Genomic DNA, 14,662 nt, shown 5'->3' on the forward strand with positions numbered 1-14,662 from the left:
CTAGCGAACAGTTGTATTGTTGGCTGCTCAATGCGCCGCGTTTCTATGGCTAGGAAAAGAAAATAAAAAAAAAAAGTATCGATCGTTGTTCGGGACATTTGTGGCCTCGTTTATCGTTTTAGTTAAACCAACTAGATGTTATTCGTATCTTGTAGTAACATTCCTAAAACTCCTCCATGTCCATACTTTTTCCAGTGTATTATCATCTTTCATTTATCTAATGTACTGAAGCTTCTTACGGTATGATTCAAGGATATTCTTTTTGCTGGAGAGTGTAGATTACGGTGGTTATCTCAAAACAGCTGTTTTTGCATCGGAAAAGATTAATTTTGTTTCATTCTTGCGTTGTTGATTGTTTTGTTTATCATGGGCTGCTCGCCAAGCAAAACCAACCCTCAACAAATTCTTGTAAGTCAAGGAGCATCGTCCAGTGTGTCTCCGATGGACCCTGAAGTCCCCATGATACCTGAGACATCAGTCGTTTCTAACCCTACTGGAGCAAGTCCCAGATCATCCCCAAACAGTGCCAGTTCCATTGGGTCCCCTCCTGCAATCAGAGTCAGCAGAAATAACGAACATGGGGAAAGCCAGAGCACGTTTGAGGTAAGATTTACATTACTGCTTCAGTCTGTCTATCTTTTTATAGGAAGTAGTCAACCATGTTGTAACTATACCTTTTTTTTTCTTCTTCTTTTTCTTAATGTTATAAGGAAATTAATGACTGAAGAACCTTGTAAAATATTGGGTACTGTAACATTCGTAAGTAAATCGGACACAACGAATCTGAGATTACAAGTGGATTATTCTATGGAAGTGCACGGTGTTCTTTGGGGCTCCGAAATTCCAAAATTCCAGAGGGACCCTATTTCAATACAATCATCAAAATTTGTAGTAGATAAAATAAGATTGTAAATTCAGTTGCATTAATTTATTCGTATAGTTCATAGAATTTAGTCCTGTTAGGGCCAATGTATTCCGATTGCATTAATTACACCAGTGATGCTATTTTATTTAGGATTAGTCTTGCCAAAACAATTTAATACGGAATTGCATGTTTGAAAATTTACTCACCACAGGGGGGGGGGGGGCTGTGGTTTTACTGGGACAGCAAGACGGAACAACCATTATTGTCATTCTAATTTCGTAATAGACTGCTAGTGTGAAAGCCTGAAAAAGAAAGAAGGGAAAAGGAAAGATAGAGTAAAATAAGCGGTGGGGGCTGGTGGCTTGAAATCGTGGGGATGCTGCAACTTTCTAAATATACGTGTTTGAATAAATATCAAAATTATGGTAAAAATTAAAAAAAAAAAATAAACATGAAAAAATATTGTTTATTTATCGATAAAACTATACAGTTTTATATAATTCAAAATTACTTAAAAATAAAATCCATTATCATAACCCCAATAATGTTCTGAAATAAAAATCATAACAAACGTTATGTCTTTAATTGTAATGTGCAAATATTTAAAGAGACGGAGTAAACACGACAAGCACTACGAACATTCTACTACTGGCACTTAAGAGGGCGCTAGCAGCACTGTATTTACCATAGTGTCATATTGCATATACACAACAGTGGAACTGCGCGACGGACAGTGCCGCATTATGCTAATAGCTCGTATCTCACTATGACGTGCATATGCTTTATGCCACTGTGTATAGCAATATGACACTATGGCAAATACAGTGCTGCTAGCGCCCTCTTAAGTGCCACAAGATGGATTTTTATTATTTTTTATGCAAAATAAGAGAATTGGATAGGATTGTTGATGATAAAATTAAATATTACAAGTAAATATAAATAAATTAATAAATATATATCGAAAAAAATTGGGGGTTCTGCAGTTCCGCAGTGCCTATGCACGAGTCGCCCCTGAAAATAAGTTTCTAAAAAAAAAAAAATGAAAGAAGAACAAGAAAATAAAAGAAATCAATTGAAATGAAAAAAAAAAAAAATCTGTTCATCATTTATCTTCTTTTACCATTCACCCCTTTCATTAATACAAATACCAGGTTCCACCACAACTAGAATGTGCAATTGCATATTCTTTCTCAGTAATTTCTGTTTATATATTCCCTTTCAACATATAAACATAGTCCAATGGTCAACCTTCATGACTTCTCATACTTATGTGAAAATCATTCGAAAAGACTTGTTGCTTTCGATTTTATTTACCACAAAAAAATGCCTTTTTTTATTAACTATTCATTTATACAGTAGCATATTCGACCAAAAAATATATGTCAGAAAATATCAAAACACTAGAATTAAAAACAGACAGTGATGATGCAAGGTAACATGAGCACATTGTTGGAACAGTGCAAATTGTTTACTGCATATGTAGTAGTAACAAGATGAGATTTAAAACAAATACATAAATGTAATCAGAATATCCACAACTTATATACAGTAATCCCTCGATTAATGCGCTCCCGATTAGTGCGTTTTCGATTAGTGCTCCTCTAAAATTCGATTAGTGCGCCTATATACATCTTAAAAATAAATGTTACAGATTTAAAAAAGTTTCTATCTCTACATTTTTATGGCTAACTATTTTAAAAAATCACTCACCAGGATGAAATAATTTAGTTACGATTTAAAACATTTTACAAAGTTATTTTTAATGGCATACTACGCTACTTCCATGTACGTATGTATACTATGCTCCAAATTTTTACCGCCAAAATTTATGTCGTCTGCTATAGTACGCCCACAGATTCGAGACCCTTCGACATTTCTGCGCATGTCAGAAGAAAGAGAATCCATTTCGATAATAGGGTAATCAATCCGACTTCTGCGATGAGTTGTTTATTATTACACGTAAAAAAATTAACTTATCTTTTTTGATCATTGTAGTTTTTAAAGTGGTAACTATTTTGCTTGTATAACAGTTGGGAAATTTTATCAATAAAGCACGTGATTTCGCTTGTTGGCGACCAATTCGTACGTCCTTCATTTCTTTCTCCCCTTCAATGATAACATCTAAGAGTTAATTAAATCTGATTCTGAAGAATTGAGTGCTTCCGACCTGCTAAATTTAGATGCACAGCGGGAAGATCCCGAAGAATATGATGCAAAAGTAACCACTGATAGTCAGCCAAAAAAAGATTTTACAGAAACAATTTGAAAATATTTTTCGTACAATCGAAGTTTTTAAGCAGCAATGCTTGGAGGCTGACCCCGATGAAGAGAGAGGCAGTAAAATTTGCAGAAGAGTAGAAGAGGCAATAGGGCCATTCCGTCGGTTGTATGAAAAAAAGAAACAAAATGCCCGCCAAACTACGATAGCTCAATTCTTTGTTAAGAAATAGAATAATAAAATTTATATTCTGAATATGTTTTATTGTCTTCCAGCTTCATGGTTTTCGTTTAACTAGACCCTGAGACATACCTTCATTCTTTTATAAAAAAATTAAGGTTCAAGAAAGAAATTTGAGGAACGAATTATACATTTTCCCATAGGTTATTATTTTCGATTAATGCGCCTGTTTTAAAGAACCATTAGGCGCACTAATCGAGGGATTGCTGTAATTTTAATCAATTGCCCCCCCCCCCCTCTTTCGTGCGCGCGCGTGTGTGGTTGGGTAGTGAGCTTTATGGAATGAAGTTTCCTCAGCGATGGATTCGTTGGAGGTGCCACGTAATAATATTTACATATTTATTATATTTCCTTATTTGCATATCTGTTATATTATGATCATTTGATTTTCGTATTGATAAGAAGGTAGCAGGATTTTTTTCATATAATTAGATACCTCCTGTGTGCTTTCTTGTTTCCCCTTTTTTTTTTTTTTTTGGTCCAAGCAAAGAAGTTGTTTTTGAAAACGATTTGTTACATCAAAATATGCGACATGGATTTAAATATCATCACCTCCTAAGGCTATGTGGAAGCGTTTTCTTGAAACGACAAACATCTAAGAAGCTTATCCTATCTGCAGAATGATCTAGATGGGGGTGAAAAAAATCTGCCTCAAGGTGTGCTCAGTTCCTGTTAACTTCTTTTAATACAGCAAAGAGCTTATAAAGAATAACAACAATAAGGCTTTCTGTTCATAATGTGACATAAAGTATTATTTCTTAAGTGTTTTTCTTTCTATCCTATTATCCACGGTCATCAGAACGGTGCAGTGCATGTGTCAAAGATCGCAGATGGCAAATTAATTTGGCATATAGATGGCAGCACATGTTCTACGTCGTCCAGTATTCCTTTGAGTTATTCCCAGAAATTTATTCAATAACAAAATGGAGTATTCCCTCTGGTTGCCCTAATCAGAATCAGAAAAAATAAAACGGATAATCCAGAGAGATAGATTATGTCATAGAAAGATGAACAGTCTTCGTGACATCCTTAAAAAAGAGTAATTATTTTTTAGAGAGACAAAACCATGGTAATGATTCCTCCTTTAATATCCAGATTTCCTCGACATTAAAGGCCATCTACCTAACGTATTATTAACTGGCAAATGATTTAAGATATTCACTCCTCCTCTACTCTGTCATTAGCAAATCTGCATTTCAATTGGCACTTCATATTCTGATTGATTTCTCCCCCTAATCACAATCATATACTAATCATAAAATCTCTTTGTTACTTTATCAGACCATTGAACATTATTGCATCTCACAGCTGGTCCTGTTTATTTCAATCCAAATTGTCTGATATCGACATTATACACCACGTAAAAGGCGTGCTAAGTACGATGGTAGCTCAGCATGTATTAATCACAGTCAGCAAGTGTTAATGCATATTTTTAGTTCTCTTTTCTTGAAGAACATCATTTTCTTTACTGATTCTTTAGCAAGGCAAAATGCTTGCTTGATGTATACTGACATTCTTAAACTCTCGAACAGAACTTCTTACCAAAATAAAGAGGTGTATAATAGAATATGAAAGTTCATACAAAACAGAAAGTGCAAATACGATTAAAAATATTGTCCTGACCTCTGAAATTAGCGTTTGCTTCCATAATGAAATAGCAGTCTAGAGCTTGGAAGCTAACGCCATCAGAAGAAAAGTTTTCGAGGCCTTTCTTCAGCTAGTTCTCCTGGCAATCGAATTTTGATACAGTCATTTAGGTTTTTTTTTTTTTTTTAACGACGCAGCTAAACTGACCTCAAAGCTCACACTATTTGTGACATACACCCTGTTAGACATTAGGACCACGAGATGGTGATTCTAGTTTGCCTCAAATCTCTCTCTCACCCCTGAAAACTTGATTCATTGATTGTTTGAACTTACCATCAGTGATGGCTGAAGAGTGGTAACCGGCTGCTCGCACCCACCTGGGCTAAAGGAGCTCCTTCTACTCCCTTTGGTATCGATAAAAGGCATCGAATGATTTAATCTCTGATAGGCTTGTTAGAACATGGTTCAGACTTATAAGTCTTAATGAAGGTTCTTTGCATAGGAAAACTAACTCGATTTTTCCAATCAAGACACTATGGAGGCACTTTGAGAAGTAACAGATGAACAAGGCAGTGGCGGCTTGCACATAAGCACTGCGACACTGCAGCACCCCCAAGGGAAAAAAATTAAATTTTGTCTGTGTTTATAAATAATAACAATGCTTACAACATTATATAAATGCATTAAAACATGTTAAAGGTTACAGCTTATGTTTTGACATTGATTGAATAGTTAATAATTGGAATTGTTCGATTAACGCTTTAGATTACGAAACAAATGCACTGCCATCTAACGCAGTGTCGGAATTATCGCTTTCGGCCAATTACAGCTAGACTCGTCGATATTCGTTTGCACTTGTCATTGTAGGTAACAAGTGAATCTGACACTGCTCGTTTGGGCAGTGTCGCTTACAGATAAATTATATGCATGCGTGAGTTATTTCTGTGAGATACGAAACTTTTATTATTGAGGGTGAAATATTTTTAATAAAGCAATTTTTTAATATGTAAATTTATTTATTAATAAATTGGTTACTAATTAGGAAAAAAAGAATTTTTTATTTTTATTTTGTACGTGCAGCACTCCCACTTAAAATTTTCACCGGCTGCCACTGGAACAAGGTGAACAGAACGCTGTTCTTGGTTAAAATTTCCTTGATATTCATGACATAGGGCATTGCCATAAATACGAAACTGGATCCCGGAAGACAATTTGTGAGTCTACTATCAACGATCTTTATATGCTATCTTTATCTTAAGATAAAGATCGTTGATAGCAGACTCATATTAGAGGCATTGGAGAATTAATTTATAGAGTGTCATTCGTGATCTGTTCTTGTTCCAGAAATTTCTCATGCGCTGGATGGACTCTACATCTGATGCGGAGCGCTGAATGTTATCCAAGCAGATTGCGCAAAAATCATATCAAATAAGCTTACCATTCAATATTATTCACAATTTCCTTTCAAAAAATTTATCCCAGATATTTTTGAGGAAATATGCATTGATCTGGACTTGCTTTATCATTCATAGCCTCAATATGCTGGGATAACAGACTCAAAAAGGCTCCAAAAGCATTCCCCAAATACCCCGCTTCAGATTGACATGATAAATTCCTACAAGACCATCAGATGTTGGATTCTTGCAACGAAATCTCTCCCTAAAGTGATGTAATGAGATCGAAACAATTCAGTGACTGAGTGGACTTCTTCAAGAAGTTAAAATCACTGTCGTGTTTCCGTAATCATCTGTGGATTATGCATGTCGTATTGCATGGTGTACTATCCTTCAGGAAATATTCGATACATTCAGCCTAAATGTTCAACATTAATGGATATTTGGGTTCAGGTAGATGTACTAATAAATCAAGAGATGTAAGGATTGAGAATAAAATATGCCTCAGACGATCTCACCGACTGTTTTGAATTGTTATCATGGCTTTATTATCGTTACAACATATTTTTGTCCCCCCCACCCAAGCAAGCTTTATTCCCCATGTGATTTTTCTCTAGTTTTTGTGTTCAATGTTAATGTTCCTTCGCTCATTTTACCATTGCTTTTTTATTTACTGACATGATATACCTCAATTATCGTTTACTGTTATATTCTACTTAGGATACCATTCTCCTATCCATAATATTTTTTTGTGGAAATCGTAATTGTGTCATGCAGTCATCTGACCATAGACTTAAATGATCTCGTCGATCCTATGTCCATAGCTAACTCGATGTTTTCTGTTTATCGCACAACTTTTTAGTGTACCCGAAATACTATTATGCACAGTTCTTCTAGATTTTTAATTTCACACCACATCTTTTCCCATGACACACACACACACACACACACACACACACACACACACACACACACACACACACACACACACACACACACACACACACACACACACACACACACACACACACACACACACACACACACACACACACACACACACACACACACACACACGTGCTTGAATACAGACACTGTTTTTGAGACACGTCGTTATTTATATGCTACTAGCAGATTTCATTTCGCATTTGCTGTTGTTAGCCTAAATGTCCCACTGCAGGACAAAGAACTCCCCCAACCCCTCTCACTTTCTCCTATCCTGGGCCGCTCTCTCCTATCCATTTCGCATGGGACGCCTTTAATATTTTGGAGACTTAGTATACTTACGTTCGAAATCTGTGTTCTTCTTTCAAATACGAATACAAACTGTTTTTAAATGTTCTCAAGCACATATGGATATACGAAAAGAATAGAGTACGTCGTGTTTTTTGAAAAGTGTTTAAAAAAATCACTAACGCCTTTTATTCCCTTATAGGGACAGGGGCGCGCCAGTAGTGTCCGGCTCCTGTGTGCAAAACTTTAGTTGGCGCCCCTATACCCAGTAGCATGCCAGTAGTGTCTGCTGCCTGTGTGCAAAACTTTAGTTGGCACCCCTATTCCCCTCTCCAATAAAAAAATCACTTTAAGAAAACTTTTTTTAACTATTTCCTGCTCTTTGGCGCCTGTGTGCATCGCATACATTGCACATATGGCCGGCTCTCCCCTGTATAGGGAGTAGTCGAGGCCTTTACACCCTAACTAGCTTTCAGAGACTGAGTGGGCAGTTCAATCTCCACCAGTAGCCAATCAAAGATAGCTGGTCCATGTCTATCACTAATTACAGACAGCCTCCCCCATGAAGAGGCTGGCAAACAAGTGCTGCCATCTCTTGGTACCTAACCCTAACAAGATATGTTACTGTCTGAAATAATGGTGGTTCTACAGTCGATTTTCTTGAGTTTATGGGACGAAAAATCCGAGTTTCCGGGAGAAAAAACCCGTTTGGCGGTGTCAGAGATTGAGTAACTCTGGAACCGGACGAAAATAGGCTTAGAAAAAGTTCCTCCAGTCAGCGACTAGACTTGAACCTAAGTCTAACTTCGAGCGACCAAGCGCAAAGGATGCAAGCGCCACTTCAACTGAGCTACACAGGCCTCCTGAAAAGTGTTTAAAATTTTTAATTTTGTATCATAAATTACAGAGCCTCCATAGCTCAGTCGATATAGACGAAACCCTTTGGTCGGAAAGACCTGCGTTCGATTCCCATCAGGGGAATCTTTATCGGGCCTCCTTCGACTAAAGGTGAGTTAAGTAATAGGAGGTTTTCTCACCAGAAACTGGTTTTTTGTCCATCAGAACAGGCAAACTGGCTCCGTGAACACACATCGATTACAGTTATGAATACGTCCCAGCCAAATCCATTGCCTATCCTGGATAAGTTTGGGGGGTTGAGGAAAGCAATGGCGAACCTGTAAAATCTCACCAGGAATATACTTTGTGGGCAATGCCTAAAAAGTCATCTACGGTCGGAAAAGACTCAAATGGAAAAATCACTGCCATCATAAATTACATCCCAAAGGTTTTCTCGTCATGCTGATAGAAATAACAGAGTTGACAAAATTGGATAATCCTTCCTTGTCTTATAAATAAAATCTTTGATTTTATTTATAAGACAAGGAAGGATTATAAAAATCACTTGGAGGTTAAATTGCGTTATTAAAATACGCCAAGATAGCTATCATTACAGTTCTTGGTACTGCTTGTCTTAGATTACCTCCTGAAGAATGAAGCTCCTGCACATATTTTATTTCCACTGCGTTTTCAGAGAGAAAGCTTTTGACTTTGTAAAATGGGTTAAGATGGTGGAAGTAATGGAAAAGATTGGTATAGATTGGAAAGACAGAAGGCTAATTATTTCACTGTACATGGGACAAACTGCCATGGTGAGAGACTATATGGTACAATAGAACCAGGTGTCATTGGACGAGGAGTATGACAAGGCTGTTCTCTCTCACCAATTTTGTTTTAACAAATATTCCGAAGCAATGTTAAAAGAAGCGCTGGAGAATTCAGAAGAAGGAATAAAGATGGGAGGTAGACGGATATTTGCAATAAGATATGCAGATGACAATCCATTATTATCAAATACTGAAACAGGACTACGACATCTGGATATCAATTATTGAATGAAAATTAACATAAGAAAAACAAAGGTAACGAAAATAGCAAGGAAAGAGGCAAATATGGATATCAGAATAAATGGGGCAAAATTGAATCAAGTAAAGACATTTAAATATCTAGGAAGTGTTATTAGCAGTGATGGAAGATGTAAAAGTGACATAAAAGCAAGAATAGCGATGGGAAGAGATGCCTTTAATAGAAAATGAATTTATTCAGAAGTAAAATGGACAAAAACCTAAAGAAAAGACTAATAAAATGTTATGTGTGGAGTGTTGTCCTCTATGCAGCTGAAACGTGGACATTGAAGAAAGAAGAATTAAGATTTTGGAAAGCTTTGAGATGTGGATTTGGAGAAGGATAGAAAAAATCAAATGGACAGATAAAATAACTAATGAAGAGGTCTTAAAAAGAGTAGGAGAAGAAAGAAGTCTGTTAAGGAGAATAAAAATAAGAAATGGAAACTGGATCGGACATATTCTGAGAGGAAATGGAATCATCGGAGATGCCATCGAAGGAAAAATAGACGGAAAAAGACCGCGTGGAAGAGTAAGGAGAACAATGCTAGATGACATGCTGAATGGAGACACAACCTTGAAAGAGGAGGCTCAGAACAGAAGAGAGTGGAAGGAAAGTTTCTGCTACTAAAAGAAGAACCTGCTCAATTGTAGAATACTCAAGAAGAAGAAGAAGTTTGAGAGAAAAAAATTGCAAACAATAAAAATCAGTGTGCACTAATCGGAAATCAGTGGTCGCAAAATTCTGCTGCCAAAAAGACCGTACCGGGAGGGCGTTCAGTGGTGTGCTAGGTGGGAGAAGCTATCGAGGCTATGTTATAGCCAGTAAATTGGATGATGCTCTGTGATTAAAGACATTTCCTGCACTTAATCTACTCTCCCTGTATGTGTTATCTCTTTGACAACTAAATATGAATGGAAAAACAAATAATTATAATAATCACTATAGTTATAGAAAACTTCTAACAAAAAAAAGCCAAAAAATAAAATAAAATCTTTTTCGTATCCCATCCACAACTATCCGGAACTATGCAAATGCAGCCATTTAAGGGCCTGTCTACTCCCTAATGATATAATGTGACCTAAATTGAACACATTGTGTCGAAACTCGGGATTTTTCTTCATGGGAACAGACAAACCGGTCCTGTGAACAACACATTTACAAACAAAATATTTTCCCTTAGATGATGCAGAAGAGTGGCATGCTACTCGCATTACTTTGCTGTAACCCCTAAACACGAGGACGTCACATGTCCCAAGGAGACGTATCAGTCGAAGAAGAAGAGATACCTGTATGTAATGTCTCTAATACTTATCCGGCGTTTCTTACTCTTCATTTCATCAGCTGTTATTCTATTGTTCATCACCACACTAAATTTTGTCAATCACACACTGCACAGTATTTTGCAGTGTTGTTGAGCAGTGTATAAAGGTCTTTCTTAAGTTCTAGTCACTGATTAGAGGAACTTTTTCTAAGCGTTTATTTGGCCGGTTCTGAATTACTTGATCCCTGACATGGTCTAGCAGTTTTTCTCCTGGAAACTCGACTATAACCTCAAGAAAATCGACCATGGAAACCACACAATTGCGGATAATAACATATCATGTTAAGGTTAGGGACCACGAGGTGGCAGCACTTGGTTACCTCTCTCTCTTTCTCTGGATGCCACTTATAATTAGTGGTAGTCTTGAGCCAGCTATCTCTGATTAGCTACTGATGGATGTTGAACTGCTACTCAATCTCCAAAAGTTAGATACGGCTAAAACGGCCACACTTACTCCGTATAAGAGCATAAAAAATTTAAACGGATTTTTTATAAAAGCCAACTGTCCTCCAGATAGTTCAAACCATTAATTCATTTATGTATCATCTCATATTTCACAGAATACCCGCAATTTACAGACGTAGTAGACAATGCAGGAAAGATTAACTGCCCTATCATAAGCAATAAGCAGGCTTCTATCAAGCGAAGCTATGTTAGAATTTAATTGCCGTGAAAGGCCATTAAAAGCGATACATCTGCTTCCTTGTGGCATTCTGGAAATCAAAAGAAATTTTTACTATTCATATTTGTTTCTGTCATTTTTTTATGTATTTTTCTTGATAAGATCTTATTGTGGACTGTCATCATGTCAGGTGAGATAAATGCTAGTGGAAATGCTAAATCAACTGCTTTTAGCTAATGGTCACTGAACGTCTTATAAAACATTCTCAAATTTTAAGCTTGGTGACTCGGTACACAGTCATCCTGAAATAGGCAGTATTAAAATGCACTAAATTGTTCTTGACTAACCAATTTTGACTGTTGCTGGCAGGAATTGCAGTCGATCAACTCATTTACTTGAAATGTAACCCAAAATTATTTGGGAAACAAAAAATTTAGTTGTTTATTTCGCCTTGGTGAAAAGTCTCATAAAGTAGTAATGAATTCTTATAAGACTCTTCCAAAAGAAATTGCTGTATGCCATTTTAAGTACGTTAAGCACGTGCATTTGTATTTTTTCCCCCTTTTTTACCCTATTTGGGGACAGATCGACCATATAGTTTTTAAATAGTTGTCTAATACCAGATGACGAACTTTAGCGCTACTTGCTGTAACTTCTGCACGAATATCCAATGCTTCTTAAAATGCTTGATGTGACCTAAAGACTGAGTATGATAATCGTTGCTTCGTCTATCATTCAAGTTTCTCACGTTTTGTCTCCAGAGAGATATTACAATCATTCGATTGTATCGCATCTCTCTAATCTCTCCAATATTGTGTTAATATAGTTCGGTCACAACCGCAAACTTCGAAGAATGTTGCAATTGAGCTTGATATTAATGTAGAGGATGTGTTATATACCCTCTGTCCAAAAAGAAACCGAACTTTTCGAAAATAGAAGAAACTAGTGCTCGCACCTATTGTATCTTTTCGTTGTCGAAAGCGACAACCTTCCTTAGTGTTGTGTCAACTGTTTATGACATTTGTTTCATTACAAGACGAGTTATAATGCCAAGAGTGACAGTGTGTTTTGACGAACGGTCGGTCGTCACGATATTCATGCCATACGCGATGATTCTCGCTATCAATCGCTTCAAATCTTCGAGATAAAACTCACCATTGACCGTTTGGCCAGGTGGAACGAATTCTTTGTGGATAATGTCCCTGGAATCGTACAAACAAATCAGCATTGTCTTTACTTTTGATTCTCCAAGCGACTTTTTTTCGCTTGGAGAATCAAAAGTACTCTGGCACTCTGGCCTTTGTTTCAGGCTCATACTCAAAACATCATGTTTTGTCACCAGTAACGATCGTTTCAAGGAAGTTTGAGTCCTTACGAGCGGTTTTAATGAGGTCCTTGCAGTGTTCAATTCGATACATTTTTTGGTCGGCACTTGTGGGGAACAAATCGCGAATTCAATTTACGAAGGCCCAAACTCTCCGTCAAAATGTTGTGCATAGTTGATTTTGGAATCCCAAATTCATCTTCAATCAACCTCAGGGAAAATTTCGGGTTTTCGTTTGGATGAAATCACGCACTTTTTGGATGTTAACTTTGCTCAGTCCAGGTTTGGACGGCCCGCCTTTTCGTCGTCCTCAAGCGTTCTCACGACCACTTTGAAATCGCTTAAACCACTCGTAAACTTGAGTACGGGATAAGCATTCATCACCGTATGCTTTTTGATGCATTTGATGCGTTTCGTTTACCAAGCTTAACACAAAAGTCAATCGCAGCTCTGTTTGAAACTCATTTTCCGACCGTTAGTCAAAACCGACTGTCACTCTTGGCACTATGACTTGGCTTCTAATGAAACAAATATGATAAATAGTTGATACAACACTAATGAAGGTTGCCGCTTTCGATAACAGAAAAGATACTACAGGTGGCGCCACTAGTTTCTTTCATTTTCGAAAAGTTCGGTTTCTTTTTGGACAGAGGGTATACAATCATCTCTCATTATTGGATTATAATCGGGATAACTGTTCTGAAGTGTCAGTTGATTTCCTTTTGAATATACAGTAATGCCATTAAAAGTATCTGTGTAGCCCTATAAAAATGGCACTGGTTTTCTTAGTGCCAGACTGCCTAAAGAAAGACTGTTGTATGTTGTTCGGTTGTAGTCGACAATTGAAGGAAATTTTCTAAGCCCTACTCAAGAGTTTATTGAATTTTGGCATTGAAAAGCAAACATTTTCCCCTCCTGAATTGCAGACAATCATATTAGTATTTAGGTTTATGGCCCAGAGATTTCGTGAACGGTCTACCATACTCTGTTTCTCTTTCTTTCTCTCTTGCAAAGCTTCACAAGACAGTTTGATCTCACTCTCTATCAAGACTGGGCTGCATGTCTTCAAAAGTTAGTTAAATAAAGGAACTTTTAGCTACTCTTTTGAGAGAATAAAATGCCGAGAAAATTCTAGTTTTATTTCTTACACATTAAAAGTGAAATTTACGTATTTTACTAAGTTTCTGTGGGTGCTGTTGTGCGTATGCGGTGCATGCACCGTTTTGAAAGGAATCTAGATTTCATGACCTTTGCTGCGTGTCCCATTGCGACTATTTTGATTATATAACACTCTTCTTCTTTTCACTTGAGTTTGCTTCATAATGAGTTACGTGGTTTCAATATTTTGACTTGAATTAAAAGATAATCAAATGATCAGATATTCAATATGGCCGATATCAGCTCGCATTCATGTCGTTTCACTATAAAATGTATTTCAAGCAAGTGTGACATCATAAACTTTTGGAGCAGTGCCCCGAAACTCACCAAAGCTCATCATTAGTCTCAAATTGATTTTTGGTATTATATTTTTCACACAAGTACACATATGCATGCAAAGATCCATAAAATCTCCAAGAATAAGGTCCTGGAGATTTTGATTGCTGTCTTCTGATCCATCTCTTGGTGAACTGCTCATTTAGATACCGCATGGTTTTACTCCTAGTTTATGTAAATGTAGAAAGGTCTCATTGAATCCCGCTATGGTCACAGAGGATATTGTGAATGTCTTTAGATGGAAGATGAATAATAGTTTTCAGGTGTGAGTCCAGATGCATATTGGAGGAATGAGATTCTTCTTCTATGGACTCCATCGCTAACAGATTAGTATTGTAGACAGTCCTAAAGGTTACATAGTCCAAAACCTGTAATCTAGAGACCAGACATGGAACTGTTTACAATCCACTTCAGGCTCCAATAAAGAGGAAGACGATCTCACATTTAGAAACAAAATCG

The 14,662-nt window shown here is 36.9% G+C and overlaps 1 protein-coding gene across 1 annotated transcript in view; it reads left to right on the plus strand.

Moving 5' to 3' along the window:
• The first annotated feature begins 366 nt into the window (after positions 1 to 366).
• The window catches only part of LOC150095247 (uncharacterized), a 60,204-nt gene continuing 45,908 nt past the window's right edge, over positions 367 to 14,662 (plus strand). The window contains exon 1 of the mRNA XM_090410629.1: positions 367 to 603. Within this exon, the coding sequence (XP_090266755.1) occupies positions 367 to 603 (237 nt within the window). The remainder of the gene's footprint in view (positions 604 to 14,662) is intronic.

The sequence above is a fragment of the Typopeltis vanoorti genome, chromosome 20 (genome assembly GCF_054136105.1).
Source record: "Typopeltis vanoorti isolate ZY-2024b chromosome 20, IOZ_Tvanoo_1.0, whole genome shotgun sequence".
Lineage (NCBI taxonomy): Eukaryota > Metazoa > Arthropoda > Arachnida > Uropygi > Thelyphonidae > Typopeltis > Typopeltis vanoorti.